Below are 22,111 nucleotides of genomic sequence, written 5' to 3'. Positions count from 1 at the left end.
TTCTTGCCCACATTAAGTCAAAGTTTTAAACCAACCAGGGCTTTCTGTAAGGTAACAAAGTCAGATTGCAACTCTAACAACGCCTGGTCAACAGTAGGAGCAATGACATACATAACAGTGATGTTTGCATACAGATGACTATTACAAGTTAACAGATAGACCAATATTATATATATTAATAGTAAAGAGAACAGGTCCCAGTACCAAGAAACTAGACTTGACACCATCAGAAATAACACATTGAGTCCTGTCTGACAGATAATTCTCAAACCACGTTCAAGAAGCCTTATTCAGGCCTATTTCAGTCAACCTTTGAATGAATGTGATGGTCAATAGTGTCCAAGGCCTTGGAAAGGCAGCACAATAATTATTCTGATCTAAGCAATTGAACACATGTAAAACAAGCATAGCAGCTGAAACTGTGTTATGTCCAGGTCTAAAACCGGATTGGTGCACATTAAGAATAGAGTGAGAAGTTAAAAAAGTTCTTAGCTGACAGTTGGCCAGGGATTCTAAACTTTGGAAAGGCAAGATCATTTGCAAATTGGACGGTAGTTATCTAAGTCAGAAGGATCTCCTCCTTTATGTGTCACTTTCCAGACCTTCGGGATAAACAATTGTAAAGTTAAAATATATCAATGGTTCTGTGATAAGTGGTGCAGAAAGTAAGAAGGGATTATGTGAATCAGCCTCTATGGATTTGTTTTACTTTTTTACAATCTTTAGCAAAGTACTTAGTACATCATAGACATCAAATGGTTGGAATGAAAATAAAGTATGTGAGTCTGTTAGTGCATCATTATCTACAAGGTGAGGTGACTAGAGGACTCTCCAGTAGAATGATATGCATTTTCAGAGATTATCCTTTCAAATATTTGGCCAGCTGAAGCAAAATGGTTTTTCAAAGTACCACAAATTAAATGTTTCTCTAGTATGGGACCAGAGGCTGTCAAAACCTGCTGGGACATTCAAGGGGGTGGAGTTGTTTAAAATGTTTTACCACTTTCCAGAAGTTAGCATGTATAGCATGTATATTATAGAGATCAGTCCTTTCGGGAGCCCAGATAATTTATTTATAAATCCCATCATTGGATAGTTCGGTAGTTGGGTTCCCCAAGGGACTTCATAGGCCAACATAGCTAACCTAAATTGTAAATATTTAAAAAAGGGTTGCCTGGTAATGTGTATGTATCTTTAAAATCTCTGAATGTCCTCAAACCATTACTGACCACATCGGCAAGGGTACGGCTTCCACATTTGGACCATTGGGGGGATGCAAATGGCCGCCCTCCACATAGCAATGCATAATACCCAACATCTGATCTGAGGGTGGCTTTTGACCTTTATTTTTTCTTAATCATTGTTGGGAAAAAATGTGATCCAGATCAGATGTTGGGTACTATATTTATTGAATAGTATATGAATCCTATCAATTAAAAGGGACAATTTGGGCGCAATAAATTTGCAACATTTCTCAGAGATCAAATTATATTTATATTACATAACAAAATAATTCAATAATTCATCACCACGGCCAGACCCATGGGGCGGCGCGCAATTGGCCCAGCGTCGTCCAGGGTTGGGGAGGGAATGGCCGGCAGGGATGTAGCTCAGTAGATAGAGCATGGCGTTTGCAACGCCTGGGTTGTGGGTTCGTTTCCCACAGGGGTATGAAAAAATAAAAACAATTTAAAAAAATTATATATATATATATATATATATATATATATATATATATATATATATTTTGTGTTTTTTTTAAATAGGTATGCACTAACTGTAAGTCGCTCTGGATAAGAGCGTCTGCTAAATGACTAAAATGTAAATGTAAAATGTAAATCTTAATTTCTAAACAATCTGAGATGGTGGATGTGGAAATCTTATTCCTTCTACTCTTTTGAGGTGGAACCTGATTTGAAATAGGTTCCCATGCATCCATAACCTTTCCAAGCGGCTGCTGCAGCCCCTGCTGCTAACGACAACGGAGAGCCGTACAAGGCTCCCAACCCCAATGCAGCCGTACTGGCAAGCGCTGACCACTTGCATTCAGTCAATTTCTCTTCTCTTCTTCTGCTTTCTTCCTCCTCCTGTCTCCTCTCTCTCTCTCTTTCTCCTCTTCCTGTCTCCTCCTCTCCTTTTCCTTGTTGATCTTCCTCTGGGCCTCCTGGTACATCTCGTTGGTGTAGTGTTGTCCTCCATTCCTCTTCACCATCTCCTCTATCTTCTTCAGCAGCTCTGGGACCTGAGTGTTGTCTCTTCTCTTGTCATTATTTAGGGAGTGATATCTGCCCCCACAGATATTGATGAGTTTCCGTAGCTCTTTGCTCTCAGCCAGAAAGTCCTCCACTGATTTGCCCTTCAGTTGATCTCCATGTGTGAACAGCAAGATGGTGTACATTGAGGCTTCTTCTCCAAAGTTCTCCTGGATCCACTTCACAGTGTTCTGCTCCTCCTCTGTGAACCTCCCCAGTCTGATCACCAGCAGGAAGGCATGAGGTCCTGGGACTGACATTTCTATACACCTGACTATTTCACTTGTCATCTCTTCTGGAGACATGGTAGTGTCATAGAGCCCCGGGGTGTCGATGACATCAATCTTCCTCCCATCCACCACTCCACTCTGTTTTTCACTCTGTGCAGTCACAGACACTGGAGAAGCCTCCATATTAAACACCTCTCTCCCCAGGATGGTGTTTCCTGTTGCACTCTTCCCTGCTCCAGTCTTTCCCAGCAGAACTATCCTCAGGTCAGAGGGCTGGTCTGAAACTGTGGAAACAGAAAAGAAATGCTTGATTTGATAGTGGATGTCTTGATAAAAGGCTACTGAAAACTCTGTGTATTTCCATGCATATATGTATGTGTGTGTGTGTGTCTGTATGTGTGTCTGTGTCTTTCCTGGTTGAGGGTTGACAAGACATTAACTGCTTTTCTTCAAGTCAAATAATCAAATAACATTCAGCTCATACACCCATATATATCCCACAGTACATGCCACCAGGGGTCTCTTCACAGTCCCCAAGTCCATAAAAAAAAAAAAAGATTAAATAACTTGTCATGGAATGGCGGGAACTGTGAAGCGACACAAACACAAACACACTCATATTTTTTTATTGTATTGTATTATTATTATTATTATTATTATTATTATTATTATTATTATTATTATCATTATCATTATTATTATATATATTTATGTATTTATTTGTGTGACTGTCCTTGTCCATCAGTGTTGTGTTATTTGTCATGTTTTGTGTTTTTTGTTGACCCCAGGAAGAATATCTGCTGCCTCTGCAAAAGCTAATGGGATACAAACAAACAAGTGTGTGTGTGTGAGTGTGTATTGTGTGTAGTGTGTGTGTGTGTGTGTACCTTGACATTGACCAGTGAAGTCTTGCAGACAGAGTATCAACAGGAACAACATCTTCAGAATCCTTCCTCTTCCTTGAGCCATTACTACTTCTGCAGCCAATCAAAAGCATGGAAACAGATGATGACCTCGTTACAAAATACAAAGTCCACATTTCTTCGGTGACTCATCCGAGAGTGTTTGGCAAAGTTCCAACGTTTACAGATGAGGATGAACTAAATTATATATTTTTCTCAGCTATTTGACTTTCAAACAATAAAAACAATAAAACTATAAACTATAAAAAGAGTAATGATATGGTATAACTGTCGATAAACACAGTACATTCCATAACAACGTAGCCTATATCAGGTGGACATATTTTACTTATATGCATATCAAAAGACGATCTAAACATGGTTATTATTCTACCGTTGCCTGGCTGCTACGTGTCAAGACCAGATAGACCAGTTAGAGGTTGTGTTCCCATTAACATCACAGCTACTGTGTAGACAGACAGGAAAAGTTCAAACTATAATTCAGTGGAATCAGTATAACTGAAACCAGTGCTTAATGTGTAAATCGGGAAGTGTCAGAACACAAAGGGTGCGTTACTCTGCTCAGACGTTGCTGACGCCAGATCTTACAACGCCTGGAGAGGTATTTTACATATCAGCTAACCACATCATGTGTTTTAGCAATCTGTCAGTCAACCATTGGTTGACGCATGCAACGTCTAAGCGGCGGAACGCGACGTTAGTAAGTACTGACAAAAACCTGCATGTGTGTCCCGCACAGCAACAACCTGCAATAAGATGGTTGTTGACCCAAGATCGGCCCCCTTGAACAAGATACAGTATACTACACTATCTCTGCACTAAACAAGGTAAATGTTTCAGGTAAAAGTCAAACCATGTTTCTCATTTCACTGTTCTATATTATATTATATTATTATATACTGTTCTACAATATTAAAACGTGTATAAATACAAACATACTGTATAGCATAATGTGATTGTTAACAGCTACGTGTTGTTTTGATATTTTGATGATAAGTGATGTAATCATATGGTTATTCATGCGTAAATGTTAACAGACCTGGTATCAATAAAATGTCTACTTAATATTGTGCTACAGTTATTCAAATACTGTAGAATATATTGTTGTTCAACATTTTATTATTAAGGAAGTTAAGTTGAATACTCACTTTTAGTGTGGTTGCACAGATCTGTTAATTGTTGTCCCCTGTTGTCACTGAGAGAGCTGAAGCAGTGGGCCTGCTGGTTTTGCACAGCCAGGTGCCCCAGGTGGGTGGAGATGTACCTTAAGGACCAATGGAATGGTCTAAAACTCATGCAATACTAAAACGCCCAATGTGCTGCACCTTACATTCTGTTAAGTTTCATTTTCCCAGCAACTAGACATTTCAAGCCAATGAGAGAGTGTTGCTAGGCAAACATTATTCTACTCAGGACAGGCAGAGTCTGAATTCTGATTGGGTGTCACTGTTTAACCTTGGCTGCTTGCCAGAATCAGAAGCTAGGCCACGTCTATGGGTAAAATGAAATGTGTTGGACACATAGACATCTCCTTCTGGGGGGAAATAAAACTGCATTTTAAAATGTAACTACACTGTAAACCCTAACAGTGTCATGCAGTTAAAAAAAACTGAGTGATGTAAACTCGATACGTGTAAAGTCGTTGTCCTGACTCTAAGGTATTGGGTTACCCTAACGTGCATGAAGCATTTACCTTTCCTGAGCGCAACTATTTTATCTGTATACTGTAACTGTACTCATATATTTTAATTGTACAGCCCGACGACGTCCGACGTCATGTGCGTCAACAACGTTCTGCGCTGTGGTGCGTCTCAAAATGTCTTGAAAAAGATGGCTGCTAGATTCAAGCGAGGGAATTTCGTAGTAAGAATAAAAAACGTCTGGCGGAGAGTTTTGAAGTAAGGGGCTAATTAACTGTTTTGACAACTACTTCATTCAATCAGGTTTTAGTGTGAGGCTGGAACGAAATAACGTTAGTCCCGTTTGTTAGCTCCGGTATTGGCAACGTCAAACCGAAGTGGAAGATTAGCAAACAGGTGAGCATATACAGTGAGGGAAAAAAGTATTTGATCCCCTGCTGATTTTGTACGTTTGCCCACTGATAAAGAAATGATCAGTCTATAATTTTAATGGTAGGTTTATTTGAACAGTGAGAGACAGAATAACAACACAATAATCCAGAAAAACGCATGTAAAAAATGTTATAAATTGATTTGCATTTTAATGAGGGAAATACGTTTTTGACCCCCTCTCAATCAGAAAGATTACTGGCTCCCAGGTGTCTTTTATACAGGTAACGAGCTGAGATTAGGAGCACACTCTTAAAGGGAGTGCTCCTAATCTCAGTTTGTTACCTGTATAAAAGACACCAGTCCACAGAAGCAATCAATCAATCAGATTCCGAACTCTCCACCATGGCCAAGACCAAAGAGTTCTCCAAGGATTTCAGGGACAAGATTGTAGACCTACACAAGGCTGGAATGGGCTACAAGACCATCGCCAAGCAGCTTGGTGAGAAGGTGACAACAGTTGGTGCGATTACTCGCAAATGGAAGATACACAAAATAACTGTAAATCTCCCTCGGCCTGGGGCTCCATGCAAGATCTTACCTCGTGGAGTTGCAATGATCATGAGAACGGTGAGGAATCAGCCCAGAACTACACGGGAGGATCTTGTCAATGATCTCAAGGCAGCTGGGACCATAGTCACCAAGAAAACAATTGGTAACACACTACGCCGTGAAGGACTGAAATCCTGCAGCGCCCGCAAGGTCCTCCTGCTCAAGAAAGCACATATACAGGCCCGTTTGAAGTTTGCCAATGAACATCTGAATGATTCAGAGGAGAACTGGGTGAAGTGTTGTGGTCAGATGAGACCAAAATTGAGCTCTTTGGCATCAACTCAACTCGCCATGTTTGGAGGAGGAGGAATGCTGCCTATGACCTCAAGAACACCATCCCCATCGTCAAACATGGAGGTGGAAACATTATGCTTTGGGGGTGTTTTTTCTGCTAAGGGGACAGGAAAACTGCACCGCATCAAAGGGACGATGGACGGGGCCATGTACCGTCAAATCTTGGGTGAGAACCTCCTTCCCTCAGCCAGGGCATTGAAAATGGGTCGTGGATGGGTATTCCAGCATGACAATGACCCAAAACACACGGCCAAGGCAACAAAGGAGTGGCTCAAGAAGAAGCACATTAAGGTCCTGGAGTGGCCTAGTCAGTCTCCAGACCTTAATCCCATAGAAAATCTGTGGAGGGAGCTGAAGGTTCGAGTTGCCAAACGTCAGCCTCGAAACCTTAATGACTTGGAGAAGATCTGCAAAGAGGAGTGGGAAAAAATCCCTCCTGACATGTGTGCAAACCTGGTGGCCAACTACAAGAAACGTCTTACCTCTGTGATTGCCAACAAGGTTTTTGCCACCAAGTACTAAGTCATGTTTTGCAGAGGGGTCAAATACATATTTCCCTCATTAAAATGCAAATCAATTTATAACATTTTTGACATGCGTTTTTCTGGATTTTTTTATTGTTATTCTGTCTCTCACTGTTCAAATAAACCTACCATTAAAATTATAGACTGATCATGTCTTTGTCAGTGGGCAAACGTACAAAAAAAAAGTTTATTTTTTCCCTCACTGTATTAGCATTGGACAGTTCATGTTTGCATGTTGATTTGAGTTTTAGCTATTAGTGAGTTCTACGGAGATATCGTGCAATTCATTTTAGCTAACGTTAGTCTAGGTTATGTTAACGCGCTGCTTGACAAGTGCATGTTTTGACCGCGTGTACAGTACGGCGACGGCACGGTTTTAACGTTATGCCAAAGGTGCAGCAGCATCTAGTTGGTGCCATGTTGTTAACAGTCCATCATCTCCTGCTGCAGCGTGGTGGTCATATGTTTATTGAGCGCACTGATCTGGGGAGTTATAAATTATCAGCACATTTGAAGTTTTAATTCCATGCTGTGTAAAAAGTATTCCGTTAAATCTGTGCGATTTGACTTCGTAAACCCACTAGCTAGTTTACTAAACTAAGTAGCTTACATCGTGCTTGCTAAATAGATCATTGCAAAGCATTGATACATAGCATGTGAGCTAGCTAACATTAGCCATCAAGCGAAGTCCTGTTAATTAAGTCTATTTTCTGATTTAGATGCATTTGTTGCATCGACCACATTGTTTCTTCCCCCCTTAAGCTCAAACTCAGAATGGTGAGCTGCAGTCCTTAATTAATGCCGTACTTTAAGGTATGTCTCAATGGAAGGCTGCAACATTTCAGTACCCGTGAATATCTGTCCTGTGATGCCATAAGATATAGAAAGTAGCCTAAACCATATTCTATTTAGATACATCTAAGTGACTTAAGGAATGAACACCATTTTAGTTTGACTTTCAGATTTTTCATTTGAAGTTGTGTGCTTCCTCCTTTGATAGCAGAGCTAAATTACTTAAACACTACCGCTTGAAGCACAGCTTTTACCCAAGAATAAGCCCGCTGCCATGTCTTTATCATGATTGCCTGTGCGCATTTCAATCCATCAATGCACTCAAAATTAATTTATCTCGATTCCATCACGTGAGAGCGAGAGATGTAGATTCAAACAACCATTCTCAGAGGTAACACACTTACAGTTGAGGTCTGAATTTTACATACACCTTAGCCAAATACATTTAAACAATTACTGACATTTAATCCTAGTAAAAATTCTGTGTCTTAGGTCAGTTAGGATCACCAATTTATTTTAAGAATGTGAAATGTCCGAATAATTGTAGAGAGAATGATTTATTTCAGCTTTTATTTATTTCATCACATTCCCAGTGGGTCAGAAGTTTACATACACTCAATTGGTATTTTGTATCATTGCCTTTAAATTGTTTAACTTGGGTCAAACGCTTCGGGTAGCCTTCCACAAGCTTCCCACAATAAGTTGGGTGAATTTTGGCCCATTCTTCCTGACATAGCTGGTGTAACTGAGTCAGGTTTGTAGCCCTCCTTAATCGCACACGCTTTTTCAGTTCTGCTCACAAATTTTCTATAGGATTGAGGTCAGGGCTTTGTGATGGCCACTCCAATACCTTGACTTTGTTGTCCTTAAGCCATTTTGCCACAACTTTGGAAGTATGCTTGGGGTCATTGTCCATTTGAAAGACCCATTTGTCTTGAGATGTTGCTTCAATATATCCACATAATTTTCCTTCCTCATGATGCCATCTGTTTTGTGAAGTGCACCAGCCCCTACTGCAGCAAAGCACCCCCACAGCATGATGCTGCCACCCCCATGCTTCACGGTTGGGATGGTGTTCTTCGGCTTGCAAGCCTACCCCTTTTTCCTCCAAACATAACAATGGTCATTATGGCCAAACAGTTCTATTTTTGTGCAGTTGCAAACCATAGTCTGGCTTTTTTATGGAGGTTTTGGAGCAGTGGCTTCTTCCTTGCTGAGTGGCCTTTCAGGTTATGTCGATATATATATAACTCATTTTACTGTGGATATAGATACTTTTGTACCCATTTCCTCCAGCATCTTCACAAGGTCCTTTGCTGTTGTTCTGGGATTGATTTGCACTTTTCGCACCAAAGTACGTTCATCTCTAGGAAACAGAACGCGTCTCCTTCCTGAGCGGTATGATGGCTGCATGGTCCCATGGTGTTTATACTTGCGTACTATTGTTTGTACAGATGAACGTGGTACCTTCAGCCGTTTGGAAATTGCTCCCAAGGATGAACCAGACTTGTGGAGGTCTACAATTTTATTTCTGAGGTCTTGGCTGATTTCTTTTGATTTTCCCATGATGTCAAGCAAAGAGGCACTGCGTTTGAAGGTAGGCCTTGAAATACATCCACAGGTACACCTCCAATTGATTCAAATGATGTCAATTAGCCTATCAGAAGCTTCTAAAGCCATGACATAATTTTCTGAAATTTTCCAAGCCGTTTAAAGGCACAGTCAACTTAGTGTATGTAAACTTCTGACCCACTGGAATTGTGATACAGTGAATTATAAGTGAAATAATCTGTCTGTAAACAATTGTTGGAAAAATGACTTGTGTCATGCACAAAGTAGATGTCCCAACCGTCTTGCCAAAACTATACTTTGTTAACACAAAATTTGTGGACTGGTTGAAAAACTAGTTTTAATGACTCCAACCTAAGTGTATGTAAACTTCCGACTTCAACTGTACGTCATTTAAGGGGACATTTAAAAAGCCATGAGATGGTAACATGCCCATTTAAGAATTGTGATTATTGCACTAATGTATACTCCTCATTTAATGCCCACAAGAGTAGGAGACATGCAGTTGCTTTTACAACATCTTCACAGAAGTCGTTTCTATGTGTGGAAAGTGATAGTTTCCCAGTCACTAGCTCAGTTGACCCTGATGAAGAGTGTCCCATTCAGAGTGCAGACACTGTTGACCCCCCTGAGTGTCAGTTTGACACAAACGAGTTGGGAGCTCAGTTTTTTAAAATGTGCACCTCTATTCTTGCGAAGTGTTATCCATGTTTCTGACTACGCAACACAGGAAATAGTTGAGCACTTGGGGCAGATATTTTCTCTCTCTCAACCTCTGGTCAAGGAAGCAATAAAATATGTATTACTGAACAATGAACACACCATTAGTGATTCTGCCCTTGACCAAGTAGTCGAGGCAGTCATGGACAGCAGTGTTTTTGCCAGTGTCACTGCTAAAGGTGCAGAGATGTCAACTTCTAAGTGCAGGAAAACCTTTGTTGAAAATAATTACCCTCTAGTAATGCCAGTGTATTATGTTTCCTGAACTCAATTTAGCAGGCTTTTTAGAATCCTTTAGTGCTGACTTTGTGTGTTGATTCTGTACAGCCACTCGAGACCAATTTTAAACCCTTGACGTTGGTGAGGCAGAATTTAGTAGGAGAACAAGAGCCAGCCAACCGCAGTGTCTTTGTGAGACGCAGAGTAGGTGAACGGATGATCTCTGCATGTGTGGTTCCCACCGTGAAGCATGGAGGAGGAGGTGTGATGGTGTGGGGGTGTTTTGCTGGTGACACTGTCTGTGATTTATTTAGAATTCAAGGCACGCTTAACCAGCATGGCTACCACAGCATTCTGCAGCGATACGCCATCCCATCTGGTTTGCGCTTAGTGGGACTATTATTTGTTTTTCAACAGGACAATGACCCAAAACACACCTCAAGGCTGTGTAAGGGCTATTTGACCAAGAAGGAGAGTGATGGAGTGCTGCATCAGATGACCTGGCCTCCACAATCACCCGACCTCAACCCAATTGAGATGGTTTGGGATGAGTTGGACCACAGAGTGAAGGAAAAGTAGCCAACAAGTGCTGTGCATATATGGGAACATATGTGAGCTGTTTGAGAGAATGCCAAGAGTGTGCAAAGCTGTCATCGAGGCAAAGAGTGGCTACTTGAAGAATCTAAAATCTAACCTGCAAGTATCAGCAGGATCAGGAGCATGGGTTTCCTCCTCCTCTTAGAGGCACCTGGCAAACTGATGAGCCAATAGTCAACAACAGTGTAAAGGTCAGTGCAAAGGCATTTACAGATTAGAATTGTTATTTACTTGGCTGTGGTTATGCCAAATCAGATATACCGGTCTCATTGCTTTGACACTAAGCCAAATGCGGTAGTTAACAAAGGATTCAACAGTTTTGCTGTGATGCGTGATTTGAAGGAGTAGGCGCAGGAGGGTGAATCACAGTATACAGAGTTTATTCCGTAATACAACGTAACCAGTCCAGTGCGCAATACAGGCGCACTGGAACAAACAGGCACACGGGGAAAATACCCCGGCAATACAAAATACTGAGCTCAACCGGGCTACTAATCCTCACAATACACAATCACCCACAAGGACAAGGGGGCAGAGGGAACACTTATACATGTACTAATGAGGGGATATGAATCAGGTGTGCGTAATTGACAAGACAAAACAAATGGAATGATGAGATATCGAGCGGCAGTGGCTAGAAGGCCGGTGACGACGAACGCCGAAAGCCTGCCCGAACAAGGAGAGGAGGCAGCTTCGGAGGAAGTTGTGACATTTACTCTCTTTTTTATTTTCATTAAAATAAAATAATATTATATAATTAGAATTGCAATGACAAAACTGAATCATTTGCAATTACACATAATCATATGTTACAATGCATTGATTACCAGAAAATGCACAATATGAGGATTCAATAAATTAAATAAATACTACAATCGAAGGATGTTGTTTACATTTTATTTAAATGTTACCCAATTCAATTGTTTGGTGTCAAATGTCTTAACACATTTCATACCCCCCCATCTCATTTCAAATTACAGAATAAACAGCATTAAGTACTTGCTTTTTAGAAAAAAAATAAGCAAACACGTTTGGTGTTCACCAAAAGCCATGTTGGAGACTCCCCAAACATATGGAAGAAGGTACTCTGGTCAGATGAGACTAAAATTGAGCTTTTTTGCCATCAAGGAAAACGCTATGTCTGGCGCAAACCCAACACCTCTCATCACCCCGAGAACACCATCCCCACAGTGAAGCATGGTGGTGGCAGCATCATGCTGTGTTGATGTTTTTCATTGGCAGGGAATGGGAAACTGGTCAGAATTAAAGGAATGATGGATGGTGCTAAATACAGGGAAATTCTTGAGGGAAACCTGTTTCAGTCTTCCAGAGATTTGAGACTGGGACGGAGGTTCACCTTCCAGCAGGACAATAACCCTAAGCATACTGCTAAAGCAACACTTGAGTGGTTTAAGGGGAAACATTTAAATGTATTGGAATGGCCTAGGCAAAGCCCAGACCTCAATCCAGTTGAGAATCTGTGGTATGACTTAAAGATTGCTGTACACCAGCGGAACCCATCCAACTTGAAGGAGCTGGAGCAGTTTTGCCTTGAAGAATGGGCAAAAATCCCAGTGGCTAGATGTGCCAAGCTTATAGAGACATACCCCAAGAGACTTGCAGCTGTATTTGCTGCAAAAGGTGGCTCTACAAAGTATTGACTTTGGGGGGGTGAATAGTTATGCACGCTCAAGTTTTCAGTTTTTTTTGTCTTATTTCTTGTTTGTTTCACAAGAAAAAATATTTTGCATCTTCAAAGTGGTAGGCATGTTGTGTAACTCAAATGATACAAACCCCCCAAAAATCTATTTTAATTCCAGGTTGTAAAAGGCAACAAAATAGGAAAAATGCCAAGGGGGGTGAATACTTTCACAAGCCACTGCACCTGTATGATGGGCGTAACACTCATCACGTTCCAGGCTGACTGTGACGTTCTGGCTCCGGGACTCTTAGTAGTGAGCCAGGGTTGTTATTTTCATTTGGGTGTATTTCTATGTGGGATCTAGTTGTTCATTTCTATGTTTGGTTTTGGTGTTGATTAGGCATATGACTCCCAATCGGAGGTAACGAGTGTCAGCTGTCGGCTCGTTATCTCTGATTGGGAGCCATATTTATACTGTGTGGTTTCACCTTGGTTTTGTGGGTTTTTGTTTCCGTTTCGGTCTGTGTACCGTGGACTTCATTGAGTCGTCTTTTGTTTTGTATATTGGATACTTTGATTAATAAAGTCATGTTTCTTGGACACGCTGCGCCTTGGTCATACTTAGACGACATCGACGACCGTGACAGAAAAACCCACCATAAAAGGACCAAGCGGCGTGTCAAGCGGCAACAGGATCCACCTACACAGGATTTATATCCACCCATAAAGGATTCATGGACATGGGAGGAGATTCTGGATGGTAAGGGGCCTTGGGCACAACCGGGAGAATATCGCCGTCCTCGTGAAGAGCTGGAGGCAGCTAAAGCCGAGAGGCGGCGATATGAGGAGGCAGCACGGAGGCAAGACTGGAAGCCCGTGGGTACTACCCAAGAATTTCTTGGGGGGGGGCTAAAAGGGAGTGTGGCGAAGTCAGGTAGGAGACCTGCGCCTACTCCCTGGACTTACCGTGGAGAGCGAGAGTACGGGCAGACACCGTGTTACGCAGTAGAGCGCATGGTGTCTCCTGTACGCAGGCATAGCCCGGTTCGGTACCTTCCAGCTCCACGTATCGGCCGGGCTAGACTGAGCATTGAGCCGGATGTCATGAGGCCGGCCCCACGCATCCGGTCACCAGTGCGTCTCCTCGGGCCGGCTTACATGGCACCAGCCTTACGCATGGTGTTCCCGGTTCGCCCACATAGGCCGGTGCGGGTTATTCCACCTCCCCGTACTGGTCAGACGACGGGGAGCATACAACCAGGTAAGGTTGGGCAGGCTCAGTGCTCAAGGGAGCCAGTACGCCTGCACGGTCCGGTATTTCCGGCGCCACCTCCTCGCTCCAGCCTAGTACCACCAGTACCTACACCACGCACCAGGTTTCCTGTGCGTCTTCAGAGCCCTGTGTCTCCTCCACGCACTGGCTCTATGGTGCGTGTCTCCAGCCCTTTACCACCAGTGCATACACCACGCACCAAGCCTCCTGTGTGTCCCCAGAGTCCTGTGCGTCCTGTTGCTGCTCCCCGCACTAGCCCTGAGATGCGTGTCCTCAGCCCGGTACCTCCAGTTCCGGCACCACGCATCAGGCCTACGGTGCGTCCCCAGGGCCAAGCATGCCCTGTTGCTGCTTCCCGCACTAGCCCTGAGATGCGTGTCCTCAGCCCGGTACCTCCAGTTCCGGCACCACGCATCAGGCCTACGGTGCGTCTCAGTCAGCCAGAGCCTTCCGCCAGACAGGATCAGCCAGAGTCTTCTGCCAGACAGGATCAGCCAGAGTCTTCTGCCAGACAGGATCAGCCAGAGCCTTCCGCCAGACAGGAGCAGCCAGAGCCTTCCGTCAGACAGGATCAGCCAGAGTCTTCTGCCAGACAGGATCAGCCAGAGTCTTCCGCCAGACAGGATCAGCCAGAGCCTTCCGCCAGACAGGAGCAGCCAGATCCGTCAGCCAGCCGTGAGCAGCCAGATCCGTCAGCCAGCCGTGAGCAGCCAGATCCGTCAGCCAGCCGTGAGCAGCCAGATCCGTCAGCCAGCCGTGAGCAGCCAGATCCGTCAGCCAGCCATGGGCAGCCAGATCCGTCAGCCAGCCATGAGCAGCCAGATCCGTCAGCCAGCCGTGAGCAGCCAGATCCGTCAGCCAGCCGTGAGCAGCCAGATCCGTCAGCCAGCCATGAGCAGCCAGATCCGTCAGCCAGCCATGGGCAGCCAGATCCGTCAGCCAGCCATGAGCAGCCAGATCCGTCAGCCAGCCATGAGCCGTCCAGCCAGGATCCGCTAGAGCCGTCCAGCCAGGATCCGCCAGAGCCGTCCAGCCAGGATCCGCCAGAGCCGTCCAGCCAGGATCCGCCAGAGCCGTCCAGCCAGGATCCGCCAGAGCCGTCCAGCCAGGATCCGCCAGAGCCAGCCAGCCAGGATCCGCCATTCAGTCCGGTGCTGCCCCTCAGTCCGGTGCTGCCCCTTAGTCAGGTACTGTCCCTTAGCCCGGTGCTGCCCCTTAGTCCGGTGCTGCCCCTTAGTCAGGTGCTGTCCCTTAGTCCGGTGCTGCCCCTTATCCTGGTGCTGCCCCTTAGTCCGGTGCTGCCCCTTATCCTGGTGCTGCCTCTTAGTCCGGTGCTGCCCCTTAATCCAGGTGGGTTTAAGTGGAGGGTGGTCATTTGGAGGAGGTTAAGAAAGCGGGTAGTAACTATAGTGGGGTGGTGGTCAAGCCCGGAGCCGGAACCGCCTCCGGGGAGCAACACCCACCCAGCCCTCCCCTATTGTGGGGTTGTGAGGCGCGGTCGCAGTCCGCGCCTTTAGGGGGGGGTACTGTGACGTTCTGGCTCCGGGACTCTTAGTAGTGAGCCAGGGTTGTTATTTTCATTTGGGTGTATTTCTATGTGGGATCTAGTTGTTCATTTCTATGTTTGGTTTTGGTGTTGATTAGGCATATGACTCCCAATCGGAGGTAACGAGTGTCAGCTGTCGGCTCGTTATCTCTGATTGGGAGCCATATTTATACTGTGTGGTTTCACCTTGGTTTTGTGGGTTTTTGTTTCCGTTTCGGTCTGTGTACCGTGGACTTCATTGAGTCGTCTTTTGTTTTGTATATTGGATACTTTGATTAATAAAGTCATGTTTCTTGGACACGCTGCGCCTTGGTCATACTTAGACGACATCGACGACCGTGACACTGACTGTATTGCTGACGTTACATTGCATAACAGTCAGTCATCAGATTGCTATATCATATGATGTGGTTAGCTGATGTGTCCTTCCCCAAATTCAGTGCCTTTTGAGAAGTGTAACTTGGTATAATAAAAAAAAAGGGGCTTTACACTGATGGTGAAACTTGTAGACATTTTTGGATTAAGTGGGTTTAAATCTTCCTAAAAGTGACAGAGGGTTGACAGAGGGGATTTTGGCAATTTGGCAAACCTTTATTCATATTAAGAATATTCATATTATTCAGATTTATTGAATTCCCAATGTGGTCTATATTAAAGGACCCTTCATGTAATATTACAGGCTTTTAACATTCAAAATTGGTGAACAAAATATCAAAGGACGCAAAAGGCAGTCTTTTCATGGAACAACCGTGACATGTTAAACACCTATCCAAGGCGTTGTGAGATCTGACAGGTGTCGGCCTGGAGACTATTATGATCAGTATTGTGATGTGTCATTGGTGGGGCAGAGAATCAAACTGAGAATAAACCCCCCCAAACTGAGAATCAACAGAACACATTTCATTTGATTGAGGTTTTCAAATAAATCATAATTAAAAATGTTAATTTAATGAATGGTTAAATGCTGCTTTATGTCCTAAATCTAGAAAAACGTGTGAAAATGCTAACAAAATTTACCCTGGACCATTTAATTGTACTATAAAACAAAACCAAAAAGAAGTTTGGAGATTTGTATTACATTTGAATAATCTAATACAGTGAGGGAAAAAAGTATTTGATCCCCTGCTGATTTTGTACATTTGCCCACTGACAAAGAAATTATCCGTCTATAATTTTAATGGTAGGTTTATTTGAACAGTGAGAGACAGAATAACAACAACAAAATCCAGAAAAACGCATGTCAAAAATGTTATAAATTGATTTGCATTTTAATGAGGGAAATAAGTATTTGACCCCCTCTCAATCAGAAAGATTTTTCTGTCTCCCAGGTGTCTTTTATACAGGTAAAAAGCTGAGATTAGGAGCACACTCTTAAAGGGAGAGCTCCTAATCTCAGTTTGTTACCTGTATAAAAGACACCTGTCCACAGAAGCAATCAATCAGATTCCAAACTCTCCACCATGGCCAAGACCAAAGAGCTCTCCAAGGATGTCAGGGACAAGATTGTAGACCTACACAAGGCTGGAATGGGCTACAAGACCATCGCCAAGCAGCTTTGTGAGAATGTGACAACAGTTGGTGCGATTATTTGCAAATGAAAGAAACACAAAATAACTGTCAATCTCCCTCGGCCTGGAGCTCCATGCAAAATCTCACCTCGTGGAGTTTCAATAATCATGAGAACGGTGAGGAATCAGCCCAGAACTACACGGGAGGATCTTGTCAATGATCTCAAGGCAGCTGGGACCATAGTTACCAAGAAAATAATTGGTAACACACTACGCCGTAAAGGACTGAAATCCTGCAGCGCCCGCAAGGTCCCCCTGCTCAAGAAAGCACATATGCAGGGCCATCTGAAGTTTGCCAATGAACATCTGAATGATTCAGAGGAGAACTGGGTGAAAGTGTTGTGGTCAGATGAGACCAAAATGGAGCTCTTTGGCATCAACTCAACTCGCCGTGTTTGGAGGAGGAGGAATGCTGCCTATGACCCCAAGAACACCATCCCCACCGTCAAACATGGAGGTGGAAACATTATGCTTTGGGGGTGTTTTTCTGCTAAGAGGACAGGACAACTTCACCGCATCAAAGGGACGATGGACGGGGCCATGTACCGTCAAATCTTGGGTGAGAACCTCCTTCCCTCAGCCAGGGCATTGAAAATGGGACATGGATGGGTATTCCAGCATGACAATGACCCAAAACATACGGCCAAGGCAACAAAGGAGTGGCTCAAGAAGAAGCACATTAAAGTCCTGGAGTGGCCTAGCCAGTCTCCAGACTTTAATCCCATAGAAAATCTGTGGAGGGAGCTGAAGGTTCGAGTTGCCAAACGTCAGCCTCGAAACCTTAATGACTTGGAGAAGATCTGCAAAGAGGAGTGGAACAAAATCCCTCCTGAGATGTGTGCAAACCTGGTGGCCAACTACAAGAAACGTCTGACATCTGTGATTGCCAACAAGGGTTTTGCCACCAAGTACTAAGTCATGTTTTGCAGAGGGGTGAAATACTTATTTCCCTCATTAAAATGCAAATCAATTTATAACATTTTTGAAATGCGTTTTTCTGGATTTTTTTGTTGTTATTCTGTCTCTCACTGTTCAAATAAACCTACCATTAAAATTATAGACTGATCATGTCTTTGTCAGTGGGCAAACATACAAAATCAGCAGGGGATCAAATACTTTTTCCTCTCACTGTAGACCAGGAAGGGAGGGTAGATGGAGAACATAGACCAGGGAGGGAGGGTAGAGGGAGGGTAGATGGAGAACATAGACCAGGAAGGGAGGGTAGATGGAGAACATAGACCAGGGAGGGTAGAGGGAGGGTAGATGGAGAACATAGACCAGGAAGGGAGGGTAGAGGGACAACATAGACCAGGGAAGGAGGGTAGAGAGAGAACATAGACCAGGGAGGGAGGGTAGAGGGAGGGTAGATGGAGAACATAGACCAGGAAGGGAGGGTAGATGGAGAACATGGACCAGGGAGGGAGAGTAGATGGAGAACATGGACCAGGGAGGGAGGGTAGATGGAGAACACAGACCAGGAAGGGAGGGTAAATAGAACGGTACTTTAGATATACAGAAACCTAGAATGTCTTTACCCATTCTAATTTATTATCTATCTCTAAGTTTATGAAACATGATTTGTAGAGTTCTGATTTTTCTGTTTGTTTTTGTTGAATTATAAACAGCATCCTATGTTATTATCCCTGAGCCTTTGAATGATTAACATGTTAAATAACTGATCATATTAGAAAGTGATGAACAATCCCTGTGAATGTCATTGTTCAGTATTAATCTACTGCTACTACTTGAGTGGTATTTTACACTGCCACCTCTTCATCATCTTTACTTACTGAGAATCTTGGAAATATTCAACTACCTCTTCAACTACCTCTTTTGAAAGTAGAGCAACTCCAACTGGAATTGCTGCTGGTCCTGCTACCACCGCTGTGACAACAGTTGCTACCAATCCCACTGCTTTTCCCCATAGGGACTTTGACTTATTCTGCTTAATCTCCTCCTGTTTCTTCCTCTCCTCCTCTCTCGCCTCCTCTACCCGTTTATTCTTCTCCTCCTTTCTCTCCTCCTCCTGCTGTTTCTTCCTCTCCTCCTCGTTGATCTTCCTCTGGATCTCCTGGTACCTCTCATTGGTGTAGTGTTGTCCTCCATTCTTCACCACCATCTTATCTATCTTCTCCAGCAGCTCTGTGACCTGAGTGTTGTCATTCTTCTTTTTATTATTGAAGACATGATATCTGCCGTTAAAGACCTTGACGACTTTCGTAAGCTCCTCACTCTCCTTCACTAAGTCCTCCAATGATTTGTCCTCCAGCTGGTCTCCTCCGGTGAACAGAATGATGGTGTACTTTGAGGCTTCTTCTCCAAAGTTCTCCTGGATCCACTTCACAGTGTTCCTCTCCTCCTCTGTGAACCTCCCCAGTCTGATCACCAGCAGGAAGGCATGAGGTCCTGGGACTGACATATAGATGGCCTTTTCTATTTCACCTTTCATCTCTGCTTTAGACAGTGTTGTGTCATAGAGCCCCGGGGTGTCGATGACATCAATCTTCGTCCCATCCACCACTCCACTCTGTTTCTCACACTGTGCAGTTACAGACTCAAAAGAAGCTTCCACTTTAAACACCTTTTTACCCAAGATGGTGTTCCCTGTTGCACTCTTCCCTGATCCAGTCTTTCCCACCAGAACTATCTGTCATGGGCCTCTCACTCCACCGGGTTACCACCTTAATTTTCTTCCACTCTGCTCACCACTCTCTCTACTCAGCCTAACTAGCTCCACCTGTCCCTGCTCTGCTCTGCTCTAATTACTCTGCCAGCTGCGCTGCATTACCCACTACCTCTCCCAGTATTTAGGCCCTGTCTTTCAGCTCTCCGGTGTCAGATCGTCTGCAAAGCTCACACCCGGAACCTGTTTGCTCGCGCTTCTGGCTCACCCTGGTTTTGTGACCCCGGACCTGCCTGTTTATTGGATACTCTTCTGCCTCAGGAGATCCAGACCTGCTTCTGCCATTACGACTCCTGACTACTCTTCAATCCCGGTAACTCTGACCAGCCTTCTGCCTTGCTACTACGTATTTTGGATTTCTCTTGAACTGTACTGCTGCCTGGTTTCATTCCGCCCTGTTGTGTCTGTGTCTCCCCCCAGGACTTCTGGACCACCCACCACCGGCTTCATAGGACGCATCGCTGCCACTGGGGGGGGCACAGACCCAGCGCATTGGACGGGACCCCTGTTACCCCTGGAGCCTTCATTCACTCCCTACTTCCCTTTTCCCTTAAGTTTAATAAACTTTCTGGTGTGACGCAATTGTGGTCCTCTGGTCGTCTGTCTGAATCGTGACAGTACGATCTGACCATTATGGACTCAGCGCACACTTTCCCCGACATGGAAACCGATGAGCATGAGCAGCAGTTCCAGCAGCAGCAACAACAACTTCGCCATGATCATTCAACTCCTCACCAACCTTACCCCCAGCCAGTCTGCCCACCAGCCCAGCCCCCGAGTTACCTGCCCCGGTCATTGCAGCCGCTGCTCCGAACCCAAGATTGGAAACCCCGAGCGGTTCAACGGCGATTCAACCCAGGTCCGGCCATTCCTGACTAGCTGCCGACTTCAGTTCTCCTTGCAGCCAAGGACCTTCGCCACGGAGGGGCTAAAGTTGGGTATGCCATCACTCACCTGACGGGCCGAGCTCGACTCTGGGGAACAGCAGAGTTCGAACGTCAAACCCCCGCATGTGCAACCTTCGACCTGTTTGCTGAGGAGATGCTGAAGGTGTTTGACCTGGATTCACCCACCGCAGAGGCGTCTCGTGAACTGTTCAGTATTCGACAAGGCAGACGTACAGTCGCAGACCATTCCATCGACTTCCGAACCCTGGCTAGACGAAGTTCTTGGAACACACCATCGTTGGTGGACGCGTTCTTCCATAGTTTGGCTGACTATATCAAGGACGAGTTGGTCTCCCATGAACTGCCTTCCACTCTTGATGAAGCCATCGCACTGACTGTCAGGATCGACAGAAGGATACAGACCCGTCGTCGTGAGAGGGGGCGCCAAGGTCCACCTACTACCGGCATTCGGAGAGATCCGACTGGGCTCCTGTCATCTACTGCCACTCACCCAGGTCAGCTTGATCAGTCTGAGCCTATGGAGATTGGGCGAGCCTCCCTCACTCCTGCAGAGCGCCAGCGCCGCTTCACCTCAAACCTCTGCCTCTATTGTGGAGGTGATGGACATCGTGTGGTAACCTGCCCTTTAAAGGGCCGAAGCTCACCGGGCGTAGGGGAGTCCGGTTGAGTTCAATGACCATCCAGTCCTCCGACCGCAAACCCCCTGCTGCAAGTTCACCTCCGCCTCTCTGACTCAACTCACACCCTGGCTGCTCTGGTGGATTCTGGCGCCGAAGCCAACATAATGGACATCAAGCTGGCACGCCAACTGGGACTGGAGAACCTCCGTTTGACACCTCCTATTCCTGCCCGGGCACTGGACGGACACTTACTCGGATCGGTCACTCATGTCACGGCCCCGGTCTCGATGGGTCTGTCCGAAAACCATCAAGAAACTATCCAGTTTCACCTGCTCCCCTCTCCAGGCCAACCCCTCATCCTGGGTTACCCATGGCTCCGCCCGGCACAACCCTCAGCTCGACTGGGTGACCGGGGTGATCAGGGAGTGGGGAGAGGACTGCCACCGAACCTGCCTGCTTGCTGCCGCACTACCCCCTCGGCCAGTACCTACTAACTCCGCTCCTGACCTCTCCAATGTCCCAGAATGCTACCATGGTCTCAGGGAGGTGTTTAACAAAGCAAGAGCCACATCTCTGCCCCCCTCACCGACCGTACGACTGTGCCATCGACCTCCTCCCTGGAACAGCTCCTCCAAGGGGGTCGTCTTTATTCGTTGTCTGCTCCTGAAAGAAAGTCCATGGAGGACTACATCAATGGCTCGCTGTCCACAGGATTAATCCGTTCATCTTCATCTCCTGCTGGTGCTGGCTTCTTCTTTGTGGGGAAGAAGGACGGATCTCTTCGCCCCTGCATCGACTACAGGGGACTCAACGACATCACAGTGAAAAACCGTTACCCTCTGCCTCTGCTCACCTCTGCTTTTGAGTTGCTCCAGGGAGCCACTGTTTTTACCAAGTTGGATCTCAGAAACGCTTACCACCTAGTGCGGATCCGGGAGGGAGATGAATGGAAAACCGCATTCAATACACCAACAGGCCACTACGAGTATCTGGTTATGCCTTTTGGCCTCACCAATGCTCCTGCTGTGTTCCAGGCTCTAGTGAATGATGTACTGCGGGACATGTTAAACAAGTTTGTCTTCGTTTACCTGGATGACATCTTAATTTACTCCAGAAACCTGTCTGAACAC

The 22,111-nt window shown here is 45.1% G+C and overlaps 1 protein-coding gene across 1 annotated transcript; it reads right to left on the bottom strand.

Moving 5' to 3' along the window:
* Positions 1-1,820: 1,820 nt before the first annotated feature.
* Positions 1,821-21,713, bottom strand: LOC121554033 (GTPase IMAP family member 4-like). The gene is made up of 3 exons (XM_045217948.1): positions 21,684-21,713; positions 18,683-19,417; positions 1,821-2,788 (listed from the first exon to the last, which is right to left on the bottom strand). Exons 1-3 carry the CDS (start codon positions 21,711-21,713, stop codon positions 2,051-2,053), a joined length of 1,503 nt encoding a protein of 500 aa, XP_045073883.1. The 3' UTR covers positions 1,821-2,050.
* Between the last annotated feature and the right edge of the window lie 398 nt (positions 21,714-22,111).

This window comes from Coregonus clupeaformis, unplaced genomic scaffold (genome assembly GCF_020615455.1).
Source record: "Coregonus clupeaformis isolate EN_2021a unplaced genomic scaffold, ASM2061545v1 scaf1282, whole genome shotgun sequence".
Taxonomy (NCBI): domain Eukaryota; kingdom Metazoa; phylum Chordata; class Actinopteri; order Salmoniformes; family Salmonidae; genus Coregonus; species Coregonus clupeaformis.
Note: the sequence above shows the minus strand (reverse complement) of the source record. Positions and strands in the feature narration are given on the sequence as shown.